General features: G+C 41.7%; 1 protein-coding gene across 2 annotated transcripts in view; it reads right to left on the bottom strand.

Annotated features, from left to right (window-relative positions):
* Positions 1-23,457, bottom strand: part of DENND4A (DENN domain containing 4A) — an 858,339-nt gene that overhangs the window by 532,437 nt on the left and 302,445 nt on the right. For both annotated transcript variants that reach the window (XM_053718534.1, XM_053718535.1), the window contains exon 9: positions 20,370-20,514. In XM_053718534.1, the coding sequence (XP_053574509.1) occupies positions 20,370-20,514 (145 nt within the window). The remainder of the gene's footprint in view (positions 1-20,369; positions 20,515-23,457) is intronic.

Below are 23,457 nucleotides of genomic sequence, written 5' to 3'. Positions count from 1 at the left end.
TTTGAAGTCCAGAAGATATCCCTGGGACACAATTTCCAACGCCCAGGGATCCTGGACGTCTCTTGGCCAAGCCTGGGCGAAGAGAGAAAGTCTGCCCCCTACTAGATCCGTTACCGGATCGGGGGCCAATCTTTCATGCTGTCTTAGAGGCAGCAGCAGCGACTTCTTGGCCTGTTTACCTTTGTTCCAAGCCTGGTTAGGTCTCCAGACCAGCTTGGACTGGGCAAAATTTCCCTCTTGTTTTGTATTAGAGGAAGATGATGCCGCGCTCGTCTTAAAGTTTCGAAAGGCACGAAAATGAGTTTGTTTGGTGCTTAATTTGTTAGACCTATCCTGAGGAAGGGCATGACCTTTTCCTCCAGTAATATCAGAAATGATCTCCTTCAGTCCAGGCCCGAATAGGGTCTGCCCCTTGAAGGGAATATTGAGAAGCTTAAACTTTGAAGTAACGTCAGCTGACCAGGATTTAAGCCATAGCGCCCTACGTGCCTGAATAGCAAAACCTGAGTTCTTAGCTGTTAGTTTAGTTAAATGAACAACGGCGTCAGAAACAAATTAATTGGCTAGCTTAAGCGCTTTAAGCTTGTCAAGTATATCATCCAATGGAGTTTCTACCTGTAAGGCCTCTTCCAGAGACTCAAACCAGAAGGCCGCAGCAGCAGTGACAGGGGCAATGCATGCAAGAGGCTGGGGGATAAAACCTTGTTGAATAAAAATTTTCTTAAGGTAACCCTCTAACTTTTTATCCATTGGATCTAGGAAAGCACATCTGTCCTCGACGGGGATAGTTGTACGCTTAGCTAGGGTAGAAACTGCTCCACCTTAGGGACCGTTTGCCATAAGTCCCGTGTAGCGGCATCTATTGGAAACATTTTCTTAAAAATAGGAGGGGGAAGAGAACGGTACACCTGGTCTATCCCATTCCTTAGTAATAATTTCTGAAAACCTTTTAGATATTGGAAAAACATCAGTATAAAAAGGCACTGCATAGTATTTATCCAATCGACACAATTTCTCTGGCACTATAATGGTGTCCCAGTCATCCAGAGTAGCTAAAACCTCCCTGAGCAACACGCGGAGTTCAAGCTTAAATTTAAATGTTGACATATCAGAATCAGGTTGAAGCATCTTCCCTGAGTCAGAAAAATCACCCACAGAAAGAAGCTCTCCTGCCTCAGCTTCTGCATATTGTGAGGGGATATCAGACATAGCTACTAAAGCCTCAGAGTGCTCTGTATTTTTTCAAGCCCCAGAGCTGTCTCGCTTTCCTTGTAACCCTGGTAGTTTGGACAATACCGCTGTAAGGGTATGATCCATAACTGCCGCCATGTCTTGTAAAGTAAACGCCATGGGCGCGCTAGATGTACTTGGCGCCTCTTGAGAGGGAGTCAAAGGTTCTGACACGTGGGGCGAGTTAGTCAGCATAACTTCCCCCTTGTCAGTTTCCTCTGGTGATAAATCTTTTAAAGACAGAATATGATCTTTATAATTTAAAGTAAAATCAGTACATTTGGTACACATTCTAAGAGGGGGTTCCACAATGGCTTCTAAACATAATGAACAAAGAGTTTCCTCTATGTCAAACATGTTTAAACAGACTAGCAATGTGACCAGCAAGCTTGGAAAACACTTTGATAAATGTAAACAAGCAAAAAATAAAAACGGTACTGTGCCTTTAAGAGAAACAAATTTTTTCAGAAATTGAAAAACAGTGATAAAAAGCAGTAAATCTTACAAAATTTTTACAGTGTGTATAATAGACTAACAGAGCATTGCACCCACTTGCAAATGGATGATTAAACCCTTAGTTTCAAAACCGGATCAAAAGAACGATAAACGTTTTTCAACAGTCACAACAAACTGCCACAGCTCTGCTGTGGCCCTACCTGCCCATATAACGACTTTGAAAGGCACAAAAACCCTTTAGAGAGGTCCTAAGTGTTCAGGGGACTCCTTCAGGGAAACTGGATGTCTCAAGCTGCAAAATCTAATGATTTAGGCGCGAAAATAGGCCCCTCCCAACCTGTATTCACAGTGAGAGGGCCTAACAAAACTATCCCTAGGCAAAATCTAGCCAGCCATGTGGAAAAAACTGGGCCCCAATAAAGTTTTATCACCAATATGTATAAAAAAACGTTTAAACACTTCCAGCAAACGTTTTATTATTCAGTAATGTGAGAAAGTAATAAGAATATTACCTTTTACAGCAAGCATGATACTAGTCGTTATTAAATCACTGTAATCAGGCTTACCTTAAATAAATCCGGTATTAACAGCATTTTCTAGCATATTCATTTCTCTAGAAAAATTTAAACTGCACATACCTCATAGCAGGAGACCCTGCTAGCCATTCCCCCAGCTGAAGTTACCTCTCTCTTCAGTTATGTGTGAGAACAGCAATGGATCTTAGTTACAACCTGCTAAGATCATCAAAGACCACAGGCAGACTCTTCTTCTACTTTCTGCCTGAGGCTAAAATAGTACAACTCCGGTAACATTTGAAAATAACAAACTTTTGATTGAAGATAAACTAAATAATAACACCACATCTCTCTAGCTACTTCCTTTCTTGTCGAGAGCTGCAAGAGAATGACTGGTAGTGGCAGTTAGAGGAGGAGCTATATAGACAGCTCTGCTGTGGGTGATCCTCTTGCAGATTCCTGTTGGGAAGGAGAATATCCCACAAGTAATGGATGATCCGTGGACTGGATACACCTTACAAGAGAAATTAACAATTAATTAATTACACTTCAGCAGGTAAAATGGATATTTGGGTAAAAACTAAGGGGGAAAATGTAGGGTAAACTGTCCCTTTAAAGGAGGTTCACCCCAGTTAAGCTTGCATATCAGGTCCACTTCTGTGCAGTACACAGCCAATGATAAGTTGCTACGTGTGTATGCCACTCCTGTTTGGTTCACTTGTTATGTTTTGCTTTCCATCAAAGTGCATTGTGACTCCTTGGTGCACATTTAATTATGTGTTTAACCTGCTTGTAAAGGTTGAACACTTAGTTAAAAGTGAGACTTTAATAATAATAATAATAATAATAATACATTTTTCTAATAACATTTTGTTATTACATTAGCATAACCATTTAAACAATAGCAACCAAAACAGTCAAGCAGCACTTTTGTCCTTTGCATTTTTCATTCGTTTTGAACACAAAAACTGTATGAATCTCTGCACTGCTTCCAATGAATTAAAACATATATGGAAATAAAAATGAAGACAGTGGACACTTCTCTTATGAAGAAAGACTAGTTTTAAAGTGAGAAATATAAATAACAATAAACCAATATACAGGTGGCCCTCGTTTTACAACGGTTCAATTTACACCGTTTCAGAATAACAACCTTTTTTTCCAGTCATGTGACTGCTATTGAAAAGCATTGAGAAGCAGTGCATTTATTAAAGTAGCCAGTAGGTGAAGCTGTCTGCTTGTGTTGCAGCAAAGCCAAGCAAGCTGAAATTAATAATTTTAACCAGACCTAAGCTATCGAGCAGACTTCAAAGGAACAAGATCTTCCTGTCTATAAATCAGTCCAGATTGGAATGCATAGAAAGAACTGTTTGCAGAAAAATGCAAGTGAAGTCTGTGTTGTGTGATTATTTTATTAGGTTTATAATGCTGTTTAGCAAATGTTTTTGTTAATTTAACTTAGTTTAATTATATATTCTGTGTTGTGTGATTATTTTATTAAGTTTATAATGTTGTTTAGCATTTAAAGTCTTCATTTCAAAGCTTTAAAAATAATGTATTAGGTGTTACTTATGACAATTTTGAGAGGGGCCTGGAACCTAACTCCCTCACTTCCCATTGACTTACATTATAAACTGGGTTTCAATTTACAACGGTTTCGATTTACAACCATTCCTTCTGGAACCTAACCCCGGCGTAAACTGAGGGCTACCTGTATATAAATGTTGACAAATAAATTCAGAGAGTTGAACATTTTTAGTAAGCTTCATCTGATAAACTTATTTAAAAAATGACGAGGAAGGATATAAAGCCACAATTGTATGATTAAATTAAAACAAACAACATTCAAGCCTTGCATGGATACCTGTTTAAGTTGTATGAGCATGTTGCACTATAACTGTAGTGAAACCAGACCAATAATCTGCTACTATAACATATGCTCTCTGAACTACTTTCTGAACTGGCTCCAAAATACTGTATTTGGAAAACATCCAAGTCCAATTTCAAGTCTGAGAACAGCCTGCTGATGGTATGCAAATGAGGACATGAAGCATCTCAATCTTACGCTTATATTTCTAGCAGACAGTATAGCCAACACTAGGCAGATCAAAAACTGCAGCTTTTAAATACACTTGAGTTGCTTTGTTGGCAAAAGATCAGAGGACATTGATGTTGCCAGCCAAACAGTGATTCTTTGACAGTATGCAAATAGCAACAAGAATAAAAAAACAGCCAATGACTAAAAAGTAAAATAGTACGACCACTTTATAAACACTTTTTCTTTTAGACCCATTTAAGGGGGCGGAGCAAGCCTTAGAGCCGAGCAGTCGCCTATTACCACAGCTCCATGCATATTACTTGATAATTCATATAAATCAACAGCTTAGCTAAACTTATATTGCATTCAAACTGAGGTAGAACTCTAGGAGACTTGACTAGATCAGATTGGCGTCTAGAAGACACTTGAGGAATCGACTGATACCCTATGTTAATAGGAAGTCCACCGAAGAAGCCATTGTGGAGCGGCCATTTCCCCAATCATGTGGCGCACTACGACTCCTAACACCTAAGGCTTTATAAATACTACTTAAGCTGAAACAAGCTAGGAGAACGGCACCCCTTATTGCCTATCCCTACATTACTAAGGATTAGTATAATATATATCTCTAGCAGCTGACATGGAAGAGGTTTGTAGCACTATGGAAGAAATGTTACAAGACTTCTTAAAGAAGGACCTCTTTATCCTAGTCACAGATCATTTCCACTCTCAGCCTACCTCCAACTTAAACTGAGTAAGCTTAGCGATACAATCAGCTTGCATTGCTGTTTCCTAGAAGGAAATGAAGCAAAGAGGTTCTCAAATATCTAACTCACAACCTGATGATACATTTTATGGGACGGAGCAGGAGGCTGAAGCGACGGAACAACAAATACAGACCCAGTAGAAATACAAGGGGAGACTCAGGAGGAACCAGCTTATCAATGCAGTGAGATGTGGTTGACGGTGATGGGCCCTAGCTGTTTGACCACAGATTGTCAATTGGTTAACCGGCTGTTCCTAGAAGAGAAAATCTCTAAATCTACCATACTGGCTCCGTGCACAAAATCATTCCCCCAAGAGGTAATGAGATCATATGTCCAGCCCGTAGTGAACACTGGAGTGGGATAGACTACAATGACTTATATGAAAGTCACTGCATTCTTTTCTGTTTTTCTTTTCCTTCCCATGTGACAAAAGGATAAGTTTTTATACTACAGGTATTCACTAACACTGGACATAATTTATGATGACAGCATTGTCAGATGCCTTAGTTTTCTACACGGGGAAGAAAAAGTTACCTTGCTGAATGTTACTTACTCATTGGTGAGGAACTCTTTTATGGGATTCATATAAGTTCATTAAATGCCCTTTTGTTTCAAGTCTTGCAAAAGCATGATGTAATGCTTAATATGGAAATAGTTTGTATTGCTGTAACTTTCTGGGTAATAGTTACAGTCAATGATGTTTATCCTTTTGTGGCGGCTTACTAGTATAACAAGCGGCTGGAGGTTGTGACTGTGTGACACAGAGAGACTACATACATGTGCTGACTATTATTGAAGGATAGTGGAGTAGGTTTTTGTTTAACACATGTTTTCCTCTACACAATGATGCTGTAACTCTCCTTAATGTATTACGTTGCACAATGCGAATACGGTTTTGGGTGAAAACAGAATTTCTGTTTACCTGATAAATTTCTTTCTCCTACGGTGTGTCCGGTCCACGGCTTCATCCTTACTTGTGGGAATATTCTCTTCCCTAACAGGAAATGGCAAAGAGAGCACAGCAAAAGCTGCCCATATAGCCCCCCCCCTCTGGCTCCGCCGCCCAGTCATTCGACCGACGGTTAGGAGAAAAAGGAGAAACTATAGGGTGCCGTGGTGACTGTAGTGTACAGAAATAAAAAAATTTAAACCTGACTAAAAGCCAGGGCGGGCCGTGGACCGGACACACCGTAGGAGAAAGAAATTTATCAGGTAAACATAAATTCTGTTTTCTCCTACATTGGTGTGTCCGGTCCACAGCTTCATCCTTACTTGTGGGAACCAATACCAAAGCTTTAGGACACGGATGAAGGGAGGGAGCAAGTCAGGTTACCTAAACGGAAGGCACCACGGCTTGCAAAACCTTTCTCCCAAAAACAGCCTCCGAAGAAGCATAAGTATCGAATTTGTAAAATTTGGCAAAAGTATGCAGAGAAGACCAAGTCGCTGCCTTACAGAAGTGATCAACAGAAGCCTCATTCTTAAAGGCCCATGTGGAAGCCACAGCTCTAGTAGAATGAGCTGTAATTCGTTCAGGAGGCTGCCGTCCGGCAGTCTCATAAGCCAATCGGATGATGCTTTTAAGCCAAAAAGAAAGAGAGGTAGCAGTAGCTTTCTGCCCTCTCCTCTTACCAGAATAAACCACAAACAAAGATGATGTTTGTCTGAAATCCTTTGTTGCTTCTAAATAGAATTTTAAAGCACGGACCACATCTAGGTTGTGTAACAAACGTTCCTTCTTTGAAACTGGATTCGGACATAGAGAAGGAACAACTATTTCCTGGTTAATATTCCTGTTGGAAACTACCTTTGGAAGAAAACCAGGTTTGGTACGTAAAACTACCTTATCTGTATGAAATACCAGATAGGGAGAAGAACACTGCAAAGCAGATAATTCAGAAACTCGTCTGGCAGAAGAAATAGCAACTAAGAACAGAACTTTCCAAGATAGCAACTTGATATCTATGGAATGCAAAGGTTCAAACGGAACCCCTTGCAGAACTGAAAGAACTAAGTTTAGACTCCATGGAGGAGTCATAGGTCTGTAAACAGGCTTGATTCTGACTAACGCCTGTACAAACGCTTGTACATCTGGCACGGCTGCCAGACGTTTGTGTAACAAGACAGACAGAGCAGATATCTGTCCCTTTAGAGAACTAGCTGAAAGACCTTTCTCCAAACCCTCTTGGAGAAAGGAAAGAATCCTAGGAATTTTGATTTTACTCCAAGAAAAACCCTTGGATTCGCACCAACGGATATATTTGTGCCATATCTTATGGTAAATCTTCCTAGTCACAGGCTTTCTGGCTTGAACCAGAGTATCTATAACTGAATCTGAAAACCCACGCTTAGATAGAATCAAGCGTTCAATTTCCAAGCAGTCAGTTGCAGAGAGACTAGATTTGGATGTTCGAATGGACCTTGTACTAGAAGATCCTGCCTCAAAGGTAGCTTCCATGGTGGAGCCGATGACATATTCACCAGGTCTGCATACCAAGTCCTGCGTGGCCACGCAGGAGATATTAGGATCACCGAGGCCCTCTCCTGTTTGATCCTGGCTACCAGCCTGGGAAGGAGAGGGAACGGTGGAAACACATAAGCTAGATTGAACGACCAAGGCGCCACCAATGCATCCACTAGTGTCGCCCTGGGGTCCCTGGATATGGACCCGTATCGAGAAACTTTGAAGTTCTGACGAGACGCCATCAGATCCATATCCGGAATGCCCCATAGTTGAGTTAACTGGGCAAAAACCTCCGGGTGGAGTTCCCACTCCCCCGGATGGAAAGTCTGACGACTCAAATAATCCGCCTCCCAGTTGTCTACTCCTGGGATGTAGATTGCAGATAGGTGGCAGAAGTGATTCTCCGCCCATTTGATGATCTTGGATACCTCTGTCATCGCCAAGGAACTCTTTGTTCCCCCCTGATTGATATACGCTACAGTCGTCATGTTGTCCGAATGAAATCTTATGAATCTGGCCTTCGCTAGGTGAGGCCAGGCCAGGCCAGGAGCGCATTGAATATCGCTCTCAGTTCCAAAATGTTTATCGGGAGAAGAGACTCTTCCCGAGACCATAGCCCCTGAGCTTTCAGGGAGTCCCAGACTGCACCCCAGCCTAAGAGACTGGCGTCGGTCGTGACGATGACCCACTCTGGTCTGCGGAAACTCAATCCCTGAGACAGGTGATCCTGAATCAACCACCAGCGGAGCGAGTCTCTGGTTACCTTGTCTACTTGAATCTGGGGAGACAAGTCTGCATAATCCCCATTCCACTGTCTGAGCATGCACAGTTGCAAAGGTCTTAGATGAATTCGAGCAAAAGGAACCACGCCCAATGCTGCAACCATTAGCCCTATTACTTCCATGCACTGAGCTATGGAAGGCTGAAGGATAGATTGGAGAACTTGACAAGAGTTTAGAAGCTTTAATTTTCTGACCTCTGTCAGAAAGATCTTCATTTCTACAGAATCTATTATTGTTCCCAGAAAGGGAACCCTTGTAGACGGGGACAGGGAACTCTTTTCTTCGTTTACCTTCCACCCGTGAGACCTGAGAAAAGCTAATACAATGTCTGTATGAGCCCTTGATCTGGAAAGGGACGACGCTTGAATTAGGATGTCGTCTAAGTAAGGTGCCACCGCAATGCCCCTCAGTCTTAGAACCGCTAGCAGGGATCCTAGCACCTTTGTGAAAATTCTGGGAGCAGTGGCTAAACCGAACGGAAGAGCCACGAACTGGTAATGTTTGTCCAGAAAGGCGAACCTTAGGAACTGGTGATGATCTTTGTGGATAGGAATATGTAGGTACGCATCCTTTAAGTCCATGGTAGTCATGTATTGACCCTCCTGGATTGTTGGTAAAATCGTTCGAATAGTTTCCATTTTGAATGATGGAACTCTGAGGAATTTGTTTAGAATTTTTAAATCCAGAATAGGCCTGAAAGTTCCCTCTTTTTTGGGAACTACAAACAGGTTTGAGTAAAACCCCAGACCTTGTTCCGCTGACGGAACTGGGTGTATCACTCCCATCTTTAATAGGTCTCTTACGCAATGTAAGAATGCTTGTCTCTTAATCTGGTCTGAAGATAAGCGAGACATGTGGAACCTTCCCCTTGGAGGAAGTTCCTTGAACTCTAGAAGATACCCCTGAGAGACTATTTCTAGTGCCCAGGGATCCGGAACATCTCTTGCCCAAGCCTGAGCAAAGAGAGAGAGTCTGCCCCCTACTAGATCCGGTCCCGGATCGGGGGCTACCCCTTCATGCTGTCTTGGTAGCAGCAGCAGGCTTCTTGGCCTGTTTACCCTTGTTCCAGCCCTGCATTGGTTTCCATGCTGGTTTAGGCTGGGAAGAGTTACCCTCTTGTCTAGAGGCTGCAGAGTTAGGAGACGGTCCGTTCCTGAAATTGCGAAAGGAACGAAAATTAGATTTGTTCTTAGCCTTGAAAGGCCTATCCTGTGGGAGGGCATGGCCCTTCCCCCCAGTGATGTCTGAAATAATCTCCTTCAATTCTGGCCCAAAAAGGGTCTTACCTTTGAAAGGAATATTAAGCAGTTTTGTCTTGGACGACACATCCGCCGACCAAGATTTTAGCCAAAGCGCTCTGCGCGCCACAATTGCAAAACCTGAATTTTTCACCGCTAATTTTGCCAACTGCAAAGCGGCATCTAAAATAAAGGAATTAGCCAACTTTAATGCGTGAATTCTGTCCATGACTTCCTCATATGTAGTCTCCTTATTGAGCGAATTTTCTAGTTCCTCGAACCAAAAAGACGCCGCCGTTGTGACAGGAATAATGCACGAAATTGACTGGAGAAGGAAACCTTGCTGAACAAATATCTTTTTAAGCAATCCTTCCAATTTTTTATCCATAGGATCTTTGAAAGCACAACTGTCCTCAATGGGAATAGTTGTGCGCTTGGCCAACGTAGAAACTGCCCCCTCAACCTTAGGGACTGTTTGCCATGCGTCCCTTCTGGGGTCGACAATGGGGAACATTTTCTTAAATATAGGAGGTGGGACAAAAGGTATACCTGGCTTCTCCCACTCCTTGTTCACTATGTCCGCCACCCTCTTGGGTATCGGAAAGGCATCAGCGTGCACAGGGACCTCAAGGAATTTGTCCATTTTACACAATTTCTCTGGAATCACCAAAGAGTCGCAATCGTCAAGAGTAGTTGGCACCTCCTTAAGCAGGGCGCGGAGATGTTCTAACTTAAATTTAAACGTCACGATATCAGGTTCTGCCTGCTGAGAAACATTTCCTGAATCAGAAATTTCTCCCTCAGACAGACCCTCCCTCACTGCCAATTCAGACTGGTGTGAGGGTATAACAGATAAATTATCATCAGCGCCCACTTGCTCATCCTCTGTATTTAAAACTGAGCAATCACGCTTTCTGGGAAGTGCTGGCAGTTTGGATAAAAGATTTGCTATAGAATTATCCATTACTGCAGTTAATTGTTGCATAGTAACAAGCATTGGCGCGCTAGATGTACTAGGTGTCGCCTGCGCGGGTATAACTGGCGTTGACACAGAAGGAGAGGATGATGAACTATCCCCGCTACCTTCATTTGAAGAATCATCTTGGGCAAACTTATTAAATGTGACAGTACTGTCCTTACTTAGTTTGGACGCCATGGCACAATTTTCACATACATTTAAAGGGGGAACCACCTTGGCCTCCATACACACAGAACATATTCTATCTGAAGGTACAGACATGTTAGACAGGCTTAGGCAGGCTATTAATGCAATAAAACCGTTTTTAAACAAAACCGTTACTGTCTCTTTAAATAATAAAAAGAGTACACTTTATTTCTGAATGTTTGAAAAACTATGAAGGAAATACCTGATCTTTACGAAATTTGCACCCTAGTGTCTTAATGCTTTGAAAGTATTGCACACCAAATGTCAAGTCTTTAACCCCTTAAATGAGCAGACCGGAGCTAATTGTTTTAAACCCACTACAGTCCCTGCCACAGCCTTTGCTGCGGCTTTACCTTCCTTGGGGGTTATTCACCACAGAAATAAGCCTTCTAGAAATCGTTTTTATGGCCACAGGACCCTCTCACATGAAGCTGCATGCACTGCTTCCAGAAGTAACTGCGCAATTAAGGCGCGAAAATGAGGCCTCCTCCCTCTGCATACCAGAGTGAAGGGGCCTTCCTGACTAGATTAGGTGTCTAAACAACTGCCAGGCGTAATAAAAACGTTCCCAAAAGTGTTTCCAAGTCTCAAAACACTCCAAAAGTCATATAAATATTATATAAATCAATCGATTTAGCCCACAATAGTGTCAACCAGTATATAGCCCATTTATAAGCCTTCATTCTTTATGAGTCTAAGAAAATGGCTTACCGATCCCATAAGGGAAAATGACAGTCTTCTAGCATTACTATGTCTTGTTAGAAAAGAGACTAGTCATACCTGGAGCAGAAAAGTCTGCAAACTGTTCCCCCCAACTGAAGTTCTCTGGTTTCAACAGTCCTGCGTGGGAACAGCAATGGATTTTAGTTACTGTTGCTAAAATCATACTCCTCTTTAAACAGAACTCTTCATCACTTTCTGTTGTAGAGTAAATAGTACAAACCGGCACTATTTTAAAATAACAAACTCTTGATAGAAGAAATAAAAACTACAACTAACACCACATACTCTTTACCATCCCCGTGGAGATGCTACTTGTTCAGAGCGGCAAAGAAAATGACTGGGGGGCGGAGCCAGAGGGGGGGCTATATGGGCAGCTTTTGCTGTGCTCTCTTTGCCATTTCCTGTTAGGGAAGAGAATATTCCCACAAGTAAGGATGAAGCCGTGGACCGGACACACCAATGTAGGAGAAATGTAAGATATGTCGTTCATAATGTTTATTTAAAATTTGGTCTTGCAATGTTCTTTACACATACGCTGCCCAGTTTAAAGTTAAAATGAGAATAACTCCCTAGTAGCGCGAAGTCTATTAAGTCACCTATTAATATGGAAAAGTTATCTGACAATATTTTTATTACCCAATAAGCGATATATCTATTTATCTTATTGCCTAGGAGGTCATACAGCCTAGAGTTAATGACTAGTTTCTGACTTTAGTCTCAATAAGATCGCTTCGATCAATCACAGTGCTCAGCTTAGCGATCATACCAAACTAACATTTTATACCAGCAAAACTTAAGCATGTAGTTGAATGGTTTTTACAAAGAGATTCGATAATAGCTTGTGACTTCTATTGTTCGACTGCCTGCGGCCGGGGCAGACATATAAGACCATACTGTGATATATACGGGTTCTGAGTGTTATTCAGATGTCATATTTAATTGAACTTAAGTAAGGTGGACCCGGTATATACAATATGTTAGGATTTAGTACCTACGACTTCTTTCTATTCAGGGTTACATTGCAAATTGATTGACGCTGTATCTCTATATACTCTCTTACTGAATTTGACGTGTATTGACATATTTGGGTTGTTATATATGTAACCTGTTTGTACTGCATTATACATTGAGATGTTTTCACTGTAAATCCTCAATGAAAATATATAATAAAAAAAAGACCCATTTAAAATGTAATGTTTACTGTGTGTTTGTGGGATACACAAGCGTTATGGACTACAATAAACCACCTTTTGTTGTTGATTTCTTGTTCCATACCAGCAACATATTGTATATGCAAATATCAGCCACTGAAAAACTGATATTGCTAACTCAGTAGTCAACTATTAGTTAAAATAACATTTACACTTTAAGATAAATCAATTGTTTTTCACACAGATTCTTGCTATCACTCTGGAAAGATGAAAATTAGGTTGAACCATCAGGGAATGACTAGGGCATCTATCAGATTCGTCTGAGGGTCCCGAGACCTGGCAAAATAGTGAGGAAGTTTGTGATTTAAGAGAGGGACCATGAGATCTATCTTTGGCAGACACCAACATATCGCAATCTGGTGGAAAACTTCCTGATACATAGACCATTCTCCTGAATGAAGAGACTGATGACTGAGAAAGTCTGCCTCCCAATTGTTCACAATCAGAATGCGGATGGCAAAAATCATGCAACAGTGGTGTTCTGCCCAGCTGAAGATGCGGGACCCTTACCTTATCGCTAAGGAACTTCCAAAATTCCTCCCTGATGGTTGACATAGGCCACTTCTGTGACATTGTCTGACTGGAACCACAGAAAAGATTCCTGTCTGAGGCCGGGCCAACTCTGGAGAGCTCCGTAGATTGCACAAAGTTCCAAAATATTTATGGGTAACCCTCGCCCCTAGAGGAGACCCCCATACTACACCTCAGCCTAACAGGCTGGCATCTGTGGAAATTATTACTTACACTGGTCAAAGGAAGGAGGACCTCTGAACCAATGGGACTTTCAGTCATGAAGTTTAAAATACTTGATGCAGTAAGTTCCTTTATTTGTTTGAAGCGTTCGCCGAGCTGAGCTCCTCAAGCAGCCCACGGCAGAACGCTATTTTACTGAGAGGTGACGTTTCCATCTCTTAGCAAATAGCTGTTCGGTCCAGCTGGCACCAAGCCGGATAGCCCACACGGTAATAGGCTTATCCAAGGATAAGAAGATAAGCTTATCCAAGGATTTAAATCAGTAACAGCATTTCCAGCCCAGTAGGTTGGTGGACTAGTCCACATTTCACCTAGGAGGCCTGTAAAATTTCTCGCAGCCGCCAATCAGAAGTAAAGTTGTTTAAAAACAGAATTTATGTTTACCTGATAAATTACTTTCTCCAACGGTGTGTCCGGTCCACGGCGTCATCCTTACTTGTGGGATATTCTCTTCCCCAACAGGAAATGGCAAAGAGCCCAGCAAAGCTGGTCACATGATCCCTCCTAGGCTCCGCCTTCCCCAGTCATTCGACCGACGTAAAGGAGGAATATTTGCATAGGAGAAATCATATGATACCGTGGTGACTGTAGTTAAAGAAAATAAATTATCAGACCTGATTAAAAAACCAGGGCGGGCCGTGGACCGGACACACCGTTGGAGAAAGTAATTTATCAGGTAAACATAAATTCTGTTTTCTCCAACATAGGTGTGTCCGGTCCACGGCGTCATCCTTACTTGTGGGAACCAATACCAAAGCTTTAGGACACGGATGAAGGGAGGGAGCAAATCAGGTCACCTAGATGGAAGGCACCACGGCTTGCAAAACCTTTCTCCCAAAAATAGCCTCAGAAGAAGCAAAAGTATCAAATTTGTAAAATTTAGTAAAAGTGTGCAGTGAAGACCAAGTCGCTGCCTTACATATCTGATCAACAGAAACCTCGTTCTTGAAGGCCCATGTGGAAGCCACAGCCCTAGTGGAATGAGCTGTGATTCTTTCAGGAGGCTGCCGTCCGGCAGTCTCGTAAGCCAATCTGATGATGCTTTTAAGCCAAAAAGAGAGAGAGGTAGAAGTTGCTTTTTGACCTCTCCTTTTACCAGAATAAACAACAAACAAGGAAGATGTTTGTCTAAAATCCTTTGTAGCATCTAAATAGAATTTTAGAGCACGCACTACATCCAAATTGTGCAACAAACGTTCCTTCTTTGAAACTGGATTGGGACACAAAGAAGGCACGAGTATCTCCTGGTTAATGTTTTTGTTAGAAACAACTTTCGGAAGAAAACCAGGTTTAGTACGCAAAACCACCTTATCTGCATGGAACACCAGATAAGGAGGAGAACACTGCAGAGCAAATAATTCTGAAACTCTTCTAGCAGAAGAAATTGCAACCAAAAACAAAACTTTCCAAGATAATAACTTAATATCAACGGAATGTAAGGGTTCAAACGGAACCCCCTGAAGAACTGAAAGAACTAAATTGAGACTCCAAGGAGGAGTCAAAGGTTTGTAAACAGGCTTGATTCTAACCAGAGCCTGAACAAAGGCTTGAACATCTGGCACAGCTGCCAGCTTTTTGTGAAGTAACACAGACAAGGCAGAAATCTGTCCCTTCAAAGAACTTGCAGATAATCCTTTCTCCAAACCTTCTTGAAGAAAGGATAGAATCTTAGGAATTTTTATCTTGTCCCAAGGGAATCCTTTAGATTCACACCAACAGATATATTTTTTCCATATTTTGTGGTAGATTTTTCTAGTTACAGGCTTTCTGGCCTGAACAAGAGTATCAATGACAGAATCTGAGAACCCTCGCTTTGATAAGATCAAGCGTTCAATCTCCAAGCAGTCAGTTGGAGTGAGACCAGATTCGGATGTTCGAACGGACCTTGAACAAGAAGGTCTCGTCTCAAAGGTAGCTTCCATGGTGGAGCCGATGACATATTCACCAGGTCTGCATACCAAGTCCTGCGTGGCCACGCAGGAGCTATCAAGATCACCGATGCCCTCTCCTGATTGATCCTGGCTACCAGCCTGGGGATGAGAGGAAACGGCGGGAATACATAAGCTAGTTTGAAGGTCCAAGGTGCTACTAGTGCATCTACTAGAGTCGCCTTGGGATCCCTGGATCTGGACCCGTAGCAAGGAACCTTGAAGTTCTGACGAGAGGCCATCAGATCCATGTCTGGAATGCCCCACAATTGAGTAATTTGGGCAAAGATTTCCGGATGGAGTTCCCACTCCCCCGGATGAAATGTCTGACGACTCAGAAAATCCGCTTCCCAATTTTCCACTCCTGGGATGTGGATTGCAGACAAGTGGCAGGAGTGAGTCTCCGCCCATTGAATGATTTTGGTCACTTCTTCCATCGCCAGGGAACTCCTTGTTCCTCCCTGATGGTTGATGTACGCAACAGTCGTCATGTTGTCTGATTGAAACCGTATGAACTTGGCCTTTGCTAGCTGAGGCCAAGCCTTGAGAGCATTGAATATTGCTCTCAGTTCCAGAATATTTATCGGGAGAAGAGATTCTTCCCGAGACCAAAGACCCTGAGCTTTCAGGGGTCCCCAGACCGCGCCCCAGCCCACCAGACTGGCGTCGGTCGTGACAATGACCCACTCTGGTCTGCGGAAGCTCATCCCCTGTGACAGGTTGTCCAGGGACAGCCACCAACGGAGTGAATCTCTGGTCCTCTGATCTACTTGTATCGTCGGAGACAAGTCTGTATAGTCCCCATTCCACTGACTGAGCATGCACAGTTGTAATGGTCTTAGATGAATTCGCGCAAAAGGAACTATGTCCATTGCCGCTACCATCAAACCTATTACTTCCATGCACTGCGCTATGGAAGGAAGAGGAACAGAATGAAGTATTTGACAAGAGTTTAGAAGTTTTGATTTTCTGTCCTCTGTCTATTATTGTTCCCAAGAAGGGAACCCTTGTTGACGGAGATAGAGAACTTTTTTCTACGTTCACTTTCCACCCGTGAGATCTGAGAAAGGCCAGGACAATGTCCGTGTGAGCCTTTGCTTGTGGAAGGGACGACGCTTGAATCAGTATGTCGTCCAAGTAAGGTACTACTGCAATGCCCCTTGGTCTTAGCACCGCTAGAAGGGACCCTAGTACCTTTGTGAAAATTCTTGGAGCAGTGGCTAATCCGAACGGAAGTGCCACAAACTGGTAATGCTTGTCCAGAAATGCGAACCTTAGGAACCGATGATGTTCCTTGTGGATAGGAATATGTAGATACGCATCCTTTAAATCCACCGTGGTCATGAATTGACCTTCCTGGATGGAAGGAAGAATTGTTCGAATGGTTTCCATTTTGAACGATGGAACCTTGAGAAACTTGTTTAGGATCTTGAGATCTAAGATTGGTCTGAATGTTCCCTCTTTTTTGGGAACTACGAACAGATTGGAGTAGAACCCCATCCCTTGTTCTCCTAATGGAACAGGATGAATCACTCCCATTTTTAACAGGTCTTCTACACAATGTAAGAATGCCTGTTTTTTTATGTGGTCTGAAGACAATTGAGACCTGTGGAACCTCCCCCTTGGGGGAAGCCCCTTGAATTCCAGAAGATAACCTTGGGAGACTATTTCTAGCGCCCAAGGATCCAGAACATCTCTTGCCCAAGCCTGAGCGAAGAGAGAGAGTCTGCCCCCCACCAGATCCGGTCCCGGATCGGGGGCCAACATCTCATGCTGTCTTGGTAGCAGTGGCAGGTTTCTTGGCCTGCTTACCTTTGTTCCAGCCTTGCATTGGCCTCCAGGCTGGCTTGGCTTGAGAAGTATTACCCTCTTGCTTAGAGGACGTAGCACTTGGGGCTGGTCCGTTTCTGCGAAAGGGACGAAAATTAGGTTTATTTTTGGCCTTGAAAGACCTATCCTGAGGAAGGGCGTGGCCCTTGCCCCCAGTGATATCAGAAATAATCTCTTTCAAGTCAGGGCCAAACAGCGTTTTCCCCTTGAAAGGAATGTTAAGCAATTTGTTCTTGGAAGACGCATCCGCTGACCAAGATTTTAGCCAAAGCGCTCTGCGCGCCACAATAGCAAACCCAGAATTTTTCGCCGCTAATCTAGCCAATTGCAAAGTGGCGTCTAGGGTGAAAGAGTTAGCCAATTTGAGAGCATGAATTCTGTCCAAAATCTCCTCATAAGAAGAATCTTTATTGAGCGCCTTTTCTAGTTCATCGAACCAGAAACACGCTGCTGTAGTGACAGGAACAATGCATGAAATTGGTTGTAGAAGGTAACCTTGCTGAACAAACATCTTTTTAAGCAAACCCTCTAATTTTTTATCCATAGGATCTTTGAAAGCACAACTATCTTCTATGGGTATAGTGGTGCGTTTGTTTAGAGTAGAAACCGCCCCCTCGACCTTGGGGACTGTCTGCCATAAGTCCTTTCTGGGGTCGACCATAGGAAACAATTTCTTAAATATAGGGGGAGGGACGAAAGGTATGCCGGGCCTTTCCCATTCTTTATTTACAATGTCCACCACCCGCTTGGGTATAGGAAAAGCTTCGGGGGGCCCCGGGACCTCTAGGAACTTGTCCATTTTACATAATTTCTCTGGAATGACCAAATTCTCACAATCATCCAGAGTAGATAACACCTCCTTAAGCAGGGCGCGGAGATGTTCCAATTTAAATTTAAATGTAATCACATCAGGTTCAGCTTGTTGAGAAATTTTCCCTGAATCTGAAATTTCTCCCTCAGACAAAACCTCCCTGGCCCCCTCAGACTGGTGTAGGGGCACTTCAGAACCAATATCATCAGCGTCCTCATGCTCTTCAGTATTTTCTAAAACAGAGCAGTCGCGCTTTCGCTGATAAGTGGGCATTTTGGCTAAAATGTTTTTGATAGAATTATCCATTACAGCCGTTAATTGTTGCATAGTAAGGAGTATTGGCGCACTAGATGTACTAGGGGCCTCCTGTGTGGGCAAGACTGGTGTAGACGAAGGAGGGGATGATGCAGTACCATGCTTACTCCCCTCACTTGAGGAATCATCTTGGGCATCATTTTCTCTAAATTTTGTGTCACATAAATCACATCTATTTAAATGAGAAGGAACCTTGGCTTCCCCACATACAGAACACAGTCTATCTGGTAGTTCAGACATGTTAAACAGGCATAAACTTGATAACAAAGTACAAAAAACGTTTTAAAATAAAACCGTTACTGTCACTTTAAATTTTAAACTGAACACACTTTATTACTGCAAATGTGAAAAAGTATGAAGGAATTGTTCAAAATTCACCAAAATTTCACCACAGTGTCTTAAAGCCTTAAAAGTATTGCACACCAAATTTGCAAGCTTTAACCCTTAAAATAACGGAACCGGAGCCGTTTTTATATTTAACCCCTTTACAGTCCCTGGTATCTGCTTTGCTGAGACCCAACCAAGCCCAAAGGGGAATACGATACCAAATGACGCCTTCAGAAAGTCTTTTCTATGTATCAGAGCTCCTCACACATGCATCTGCATGTCATGCTTCCCAAAAACAAGTGCGCAATAGAGGCGCGAAAATGAGGCTCTGCCTATGATTAGGGAAAGCCCCTAGAGAATAAGGTGTCCATTACAGTGCCTGCCGGTTATTTTACATAATTCCCAAGAATAAAATAATTCCTCAAAGCTATGAAGTATACAATATGCTTATATATCAATCGTTTTAGCCCAGAAAATGTCTACAGTCTTAAAAGCCCTTGTGAAGCCCTTTTTACTTATGTAATAAAAATGGCTTACCGGATCCCATAGGGAAAATGACAGCTTCCAGCATTACATCGTCTTGTTAGAAATGTGTCATACCTCAAGCAGCAAAAGTCTGCTCACTGTTTCCCCCAACTGAAGTTAATTCCTCTCAACAGTCCTGTGTGGAAACAGCCATCGATTTTAGTAACGGTTGCTAAAATCATTTTCCTCTTACAAACAGAAATCTTCATCTCTTTTCTGTTTCAGAGTAAATAGTACATACCAGCACTATTTTAAAATAACAAACTCTTGATTGAATAATAAAAACTACAGTTAAACACCAAAAAACTCTAAGCCATCTCCGTGGAGATGTTGCCTGTACAACGGCAAAGAGAATGACTGGGGAAGGCGGAGCCTAGGAGGGATCATGTGACCAGCTTTGCTGGGCTCTTTGCCATTTCCTGTTGGGGAAGAGAATATCCCACAAGTAAGGATGACGCCGTGGACCGGACACACCTATGTTGGAGAAATTGCATGCTCTATCTGAATCACAAAAGAAAATATTTGGGTTTCATGTCCCTTTAAAGGAACAGTCTAGACCCAATACTTTATTGCCTATTGTTACATACCAGACAAGAAGCGGGTTCCACGTCTATAAGCTTGTAAGAAGTACATTAAACTTTTAAATAATCCTCGTTTGTTAAGAGCTAAAAATAACCGACAAGCTCCGCCCAAAATTTTCTTCATGTACAGTTAACTATTTTCTTGTATAACAGTTTAGCAGTGCATGTTAGCTATTTCAAATTGTACATTCAAAAGTTAGTGTGTGCAAGTAGGAAAACCGATTTAAGAGTTGATCGTGATTGGAGATACTGAACATACCAAAATATAAATGCAATAGGTGGAAGTAGCTTGGCGGCCTTTATCGGCTCCTAACAAACAATAAATATTTAAATGTTTTATGTGCTTTTTACAAGCTTGTAGATGTAGGACCAGCAGTATGTAGTCATAAGTAATCAAAATGATGTATTAGGTCTAGACTGCCCTTTTTAATGCAAAATATACTTTTAATGCTTTTCAATTCCTGGTCAGTCATAGTTAACATACATTTTTGCCTACAATTCTGCTTATTACCATGGGCATCGTTTTATACAATATGTATGCCTCAGAAGCGTTTCTCTCAAATGCCAAACAGTCTGTTGTGGTTAATGAGCAAACAAAATTGGTATTTATGTAGCACATGCAGAGTGTAAAATTGTAAACTAGACAGTTAAATGGAAAATGGGAAGAACAAATATAATGTGTTTTAGGAAACAAAATTAATGACACTTACAGAGACTAAAGCTTCTGTTACACTTGTGAGAACTGAAGGGCGTAATGAGTGGATCAAAATCTTATGTTCTGTGACAGCGAACACTAGCAGAGTCACTGCATTTTCAGGTCCCAAGTTCTGTAGCAGTGTTGAAAATTTCCCTCCGCTGTTAGTGAAACAAGGATTGTGTTAAAACAAATCTAAATTAAAACAATAGGAAAAGTTGTTTATTTATTATTAATAAGCAGTTAATTAATTACACAACTACCGGATAACATATAATGCATTTGCATTTTTGTATAAAACAAACATTTTTAAAGAAAGAAACAAACAAATCGCAAGAATCTTTGCTGTAAATTGACCAGCAGGTCAAACAGTAAAGAATAGCAGGTTAAAAGGTCAGCAAATTTATCATTTTCAAAATGTTACTCAGTGTTGCTTTTTATGAAAAAAATACCAACTGCATAATTTTTTTTCACTAAAAGTTAAAATTTATATATAATAAGTTAACTTGAGTAGTGCACAGTACTTCTCCAACCCTTCTTTGTCTCCCCTTACATATGAGTTGTTAGAGAATTTTAGTTAAGCCCATGTTCATTTCTGTCACGTTTACATTTCCTCCCACTGAAGCTCTCTCTAATGACTCTTCGGAGTGGCTTCCAATCTGATTATAAATGCGCATGTAAAGCTGGAGAAATAGATGTGCATCAATAGTATACCCTACATGCTCTCGTATAGGCCACGCATCACTTTAGAACCGAAGCATCGGTTGCTTCACATGAGTGGCGTTGAGAAAGCATTGTCCATGCACAAACCTGCAACCCCACGAAGTCAGGCATTGATGATGTAATCAAGCACATGTGCACAAAAAGGAATCAATTACGTGGCCAATATTTTAACGATAGGGGGATGGCTATAACTATATAAAAAACTATATAAAAAAGGAAATTTATTTCTTTTACGATATGATGAGTCCACGGATTTCATCCTTACTTATGGGATTACGCCTCCTGGTTAGCAGGGGGAGGCAAAGAAAACCACAGCAGAGCTGTATATATAGCTCTTCCCTTCCCTCCCACTCCAGTCATTCGACCGAAATTAGGAAGAGAAAGGAAAAGCCAAGGTGCAGAGGTGACTGAAGTTTAAAAAATATAAAAACCTGTCTGAAAAATTGACAGGGCGGTCCGTGGACTCATCATATCGTAAAATAAATAAATTTATCAGGTAAGCATAAATTTCCATCTCTTTTACAAGATATGACGAGTCCACGGATTTCATCCTTACTTATGGGATACAATACCAAAGCTATAGGACACGGATGAAAGGGATGGACAAGACAGGAACCTAAATGGAAGGCACCACTGCTTGAAGAACCTTTCTCCCAAAAACAGCCTCGAACGAGGCAAAAGTATCAAATTTGAAAAATTTGGAAAAAGAGACGACCAAGTTGCAGCCTTGCAAATCTGTGCAACAGAAGCATCACTCTTAAATGCCCATGAGGAAGCCACAGCCCTAGTGGAATGAGCCGTAATTCTCTCAGGAGGCTGCTGTCCAGCAGTCTCATAAGCAAGACGGATGATACTCTTCAGCCAAAAAGAAAGAGAGGTAGCCGTACCTTTCTGGCACCTACGTTTTCCAGAAAAAACAACAAATAATGAAGATGATTGACGAAAATCCTTAGTCGCCTGCAAGTAAAACTTAAGTCTAAGTTATGTAACAGACGCTCCTTCTTAGAATAAGGATTAGGACACAAAGGAAGGAACAACAATTTCCTGATTAATATTCTTATTAGAAACCACCTTAGGAAGGAAACCAGGTTTGGTACGTAAGACCACCTTATCAGAATGGAAAATAAGGTAAATCACATTGTAAAGCTGAAAGCTCAGAAACTCTGCAAGCAGAAGAAATAGCAACCAAAAATAAAATTTTCCAAGATAACAACTTAATATCTATGGAATGCATAGGTTCAAACGGAACCCCTTGAAGAACATTAAGAACTAAATTCAAACTCCAAGGAGGAGCAATTGGTCTAAACACAGAAACCAACAGACACCAAACTTCCCCAAGTAAGAGTGTCTAATAAGGAGGTGTGCCAAGTAATAGATTGACAAGGTAATATGGACCTTATTAACCAGTTATTCAAGTAATATGTATAGTGTTATAATCAATATATAAACATACATAAATAAATCTCTATAATAATACTTTGCTATTGCTCCAATAATAAGATACCTAAGCGTCCGTACATAAATTGAATATTATTTAGATAAAATTATTAGAATCCTTAATTACAAGTGTCCAGATTTGAATTATTCCAGATGCGTATAATCAGAGGTGTACAAAGGATAGGCATCTCTCTCCAATATGGTGTAGATATGAACAAGTCCTGAAAGACAGAAAATAAGAGGCGCTTTTGGTGTAGTATGTCCTAAACAAACATCAATGGACAGAACAGAGATGGAGATATACTCACAAAAGGCGTTGCACATGCAGTGCAATAGCGGACAAGCCGAAGCTTCAGAGCCGTTCGGCTGATTCGCATAGGCAATGGACGCTGTAGTCAGAACGAGGCTCCCCACAGAAGCTGCTTCCGATGAATCAGGGCTGTGTTTAGGACATACTACACCAAGAGCGCCTCTTATTTTCTGTCTTTCAGGACTTGTTCATGGTCTAAACACAGGCCTGATTCTAGTTAGAGCCTGACAAAAAGATTGAATGTCTGGAACATCTGACAGACGTTTGTGTAACAGAATAGACAAAGCAGAAATCTGTCCCTTTAAGGAACTAGCTGACAACCCTTTCTCCAAACCTTCTTGGAGAAAAGATAAAATCCTGGGAATCCTAACCCTACTCCATGAGTAGCCCTTGGATTCGCACCAATAAAGATATTTACGCCATATCTTATGGTAAATCTTTCTAGTAAAAGGCTTACATGCCTGAATCAAGTTATCAATGACCGAATCAGAGAACCCTCGCTTAGATAAAATCAAGCGTTCAATCTCCAAACCCTCTCCTGTTTGATCCGTGCAATCACCCGGGGAAGGAGAGCAAACGGTGGAAACACATAAGCTAGGTTGAATGACCAAGGCACTGCCAAGGCGTCTATCAG

This window comes from Bombina bombina, chromosome 6 (assembly GCF_027579735.1).
Source record: "Bombina bombina isolate aBomBom1 chromosome 6, aBomBom1.pri, whole genome shotgun sequence".
NCBI lineage: Eukaryota > Metazoa > Chordata > Amphibia > Anura > Bombinatoridae > Bombina > Bombina bombina.
The sequence above is the reverse complement of the archived record's forward strand: the minus strand, read 5'-3'. Positions and strand labels throughout refer to the sequence as shown.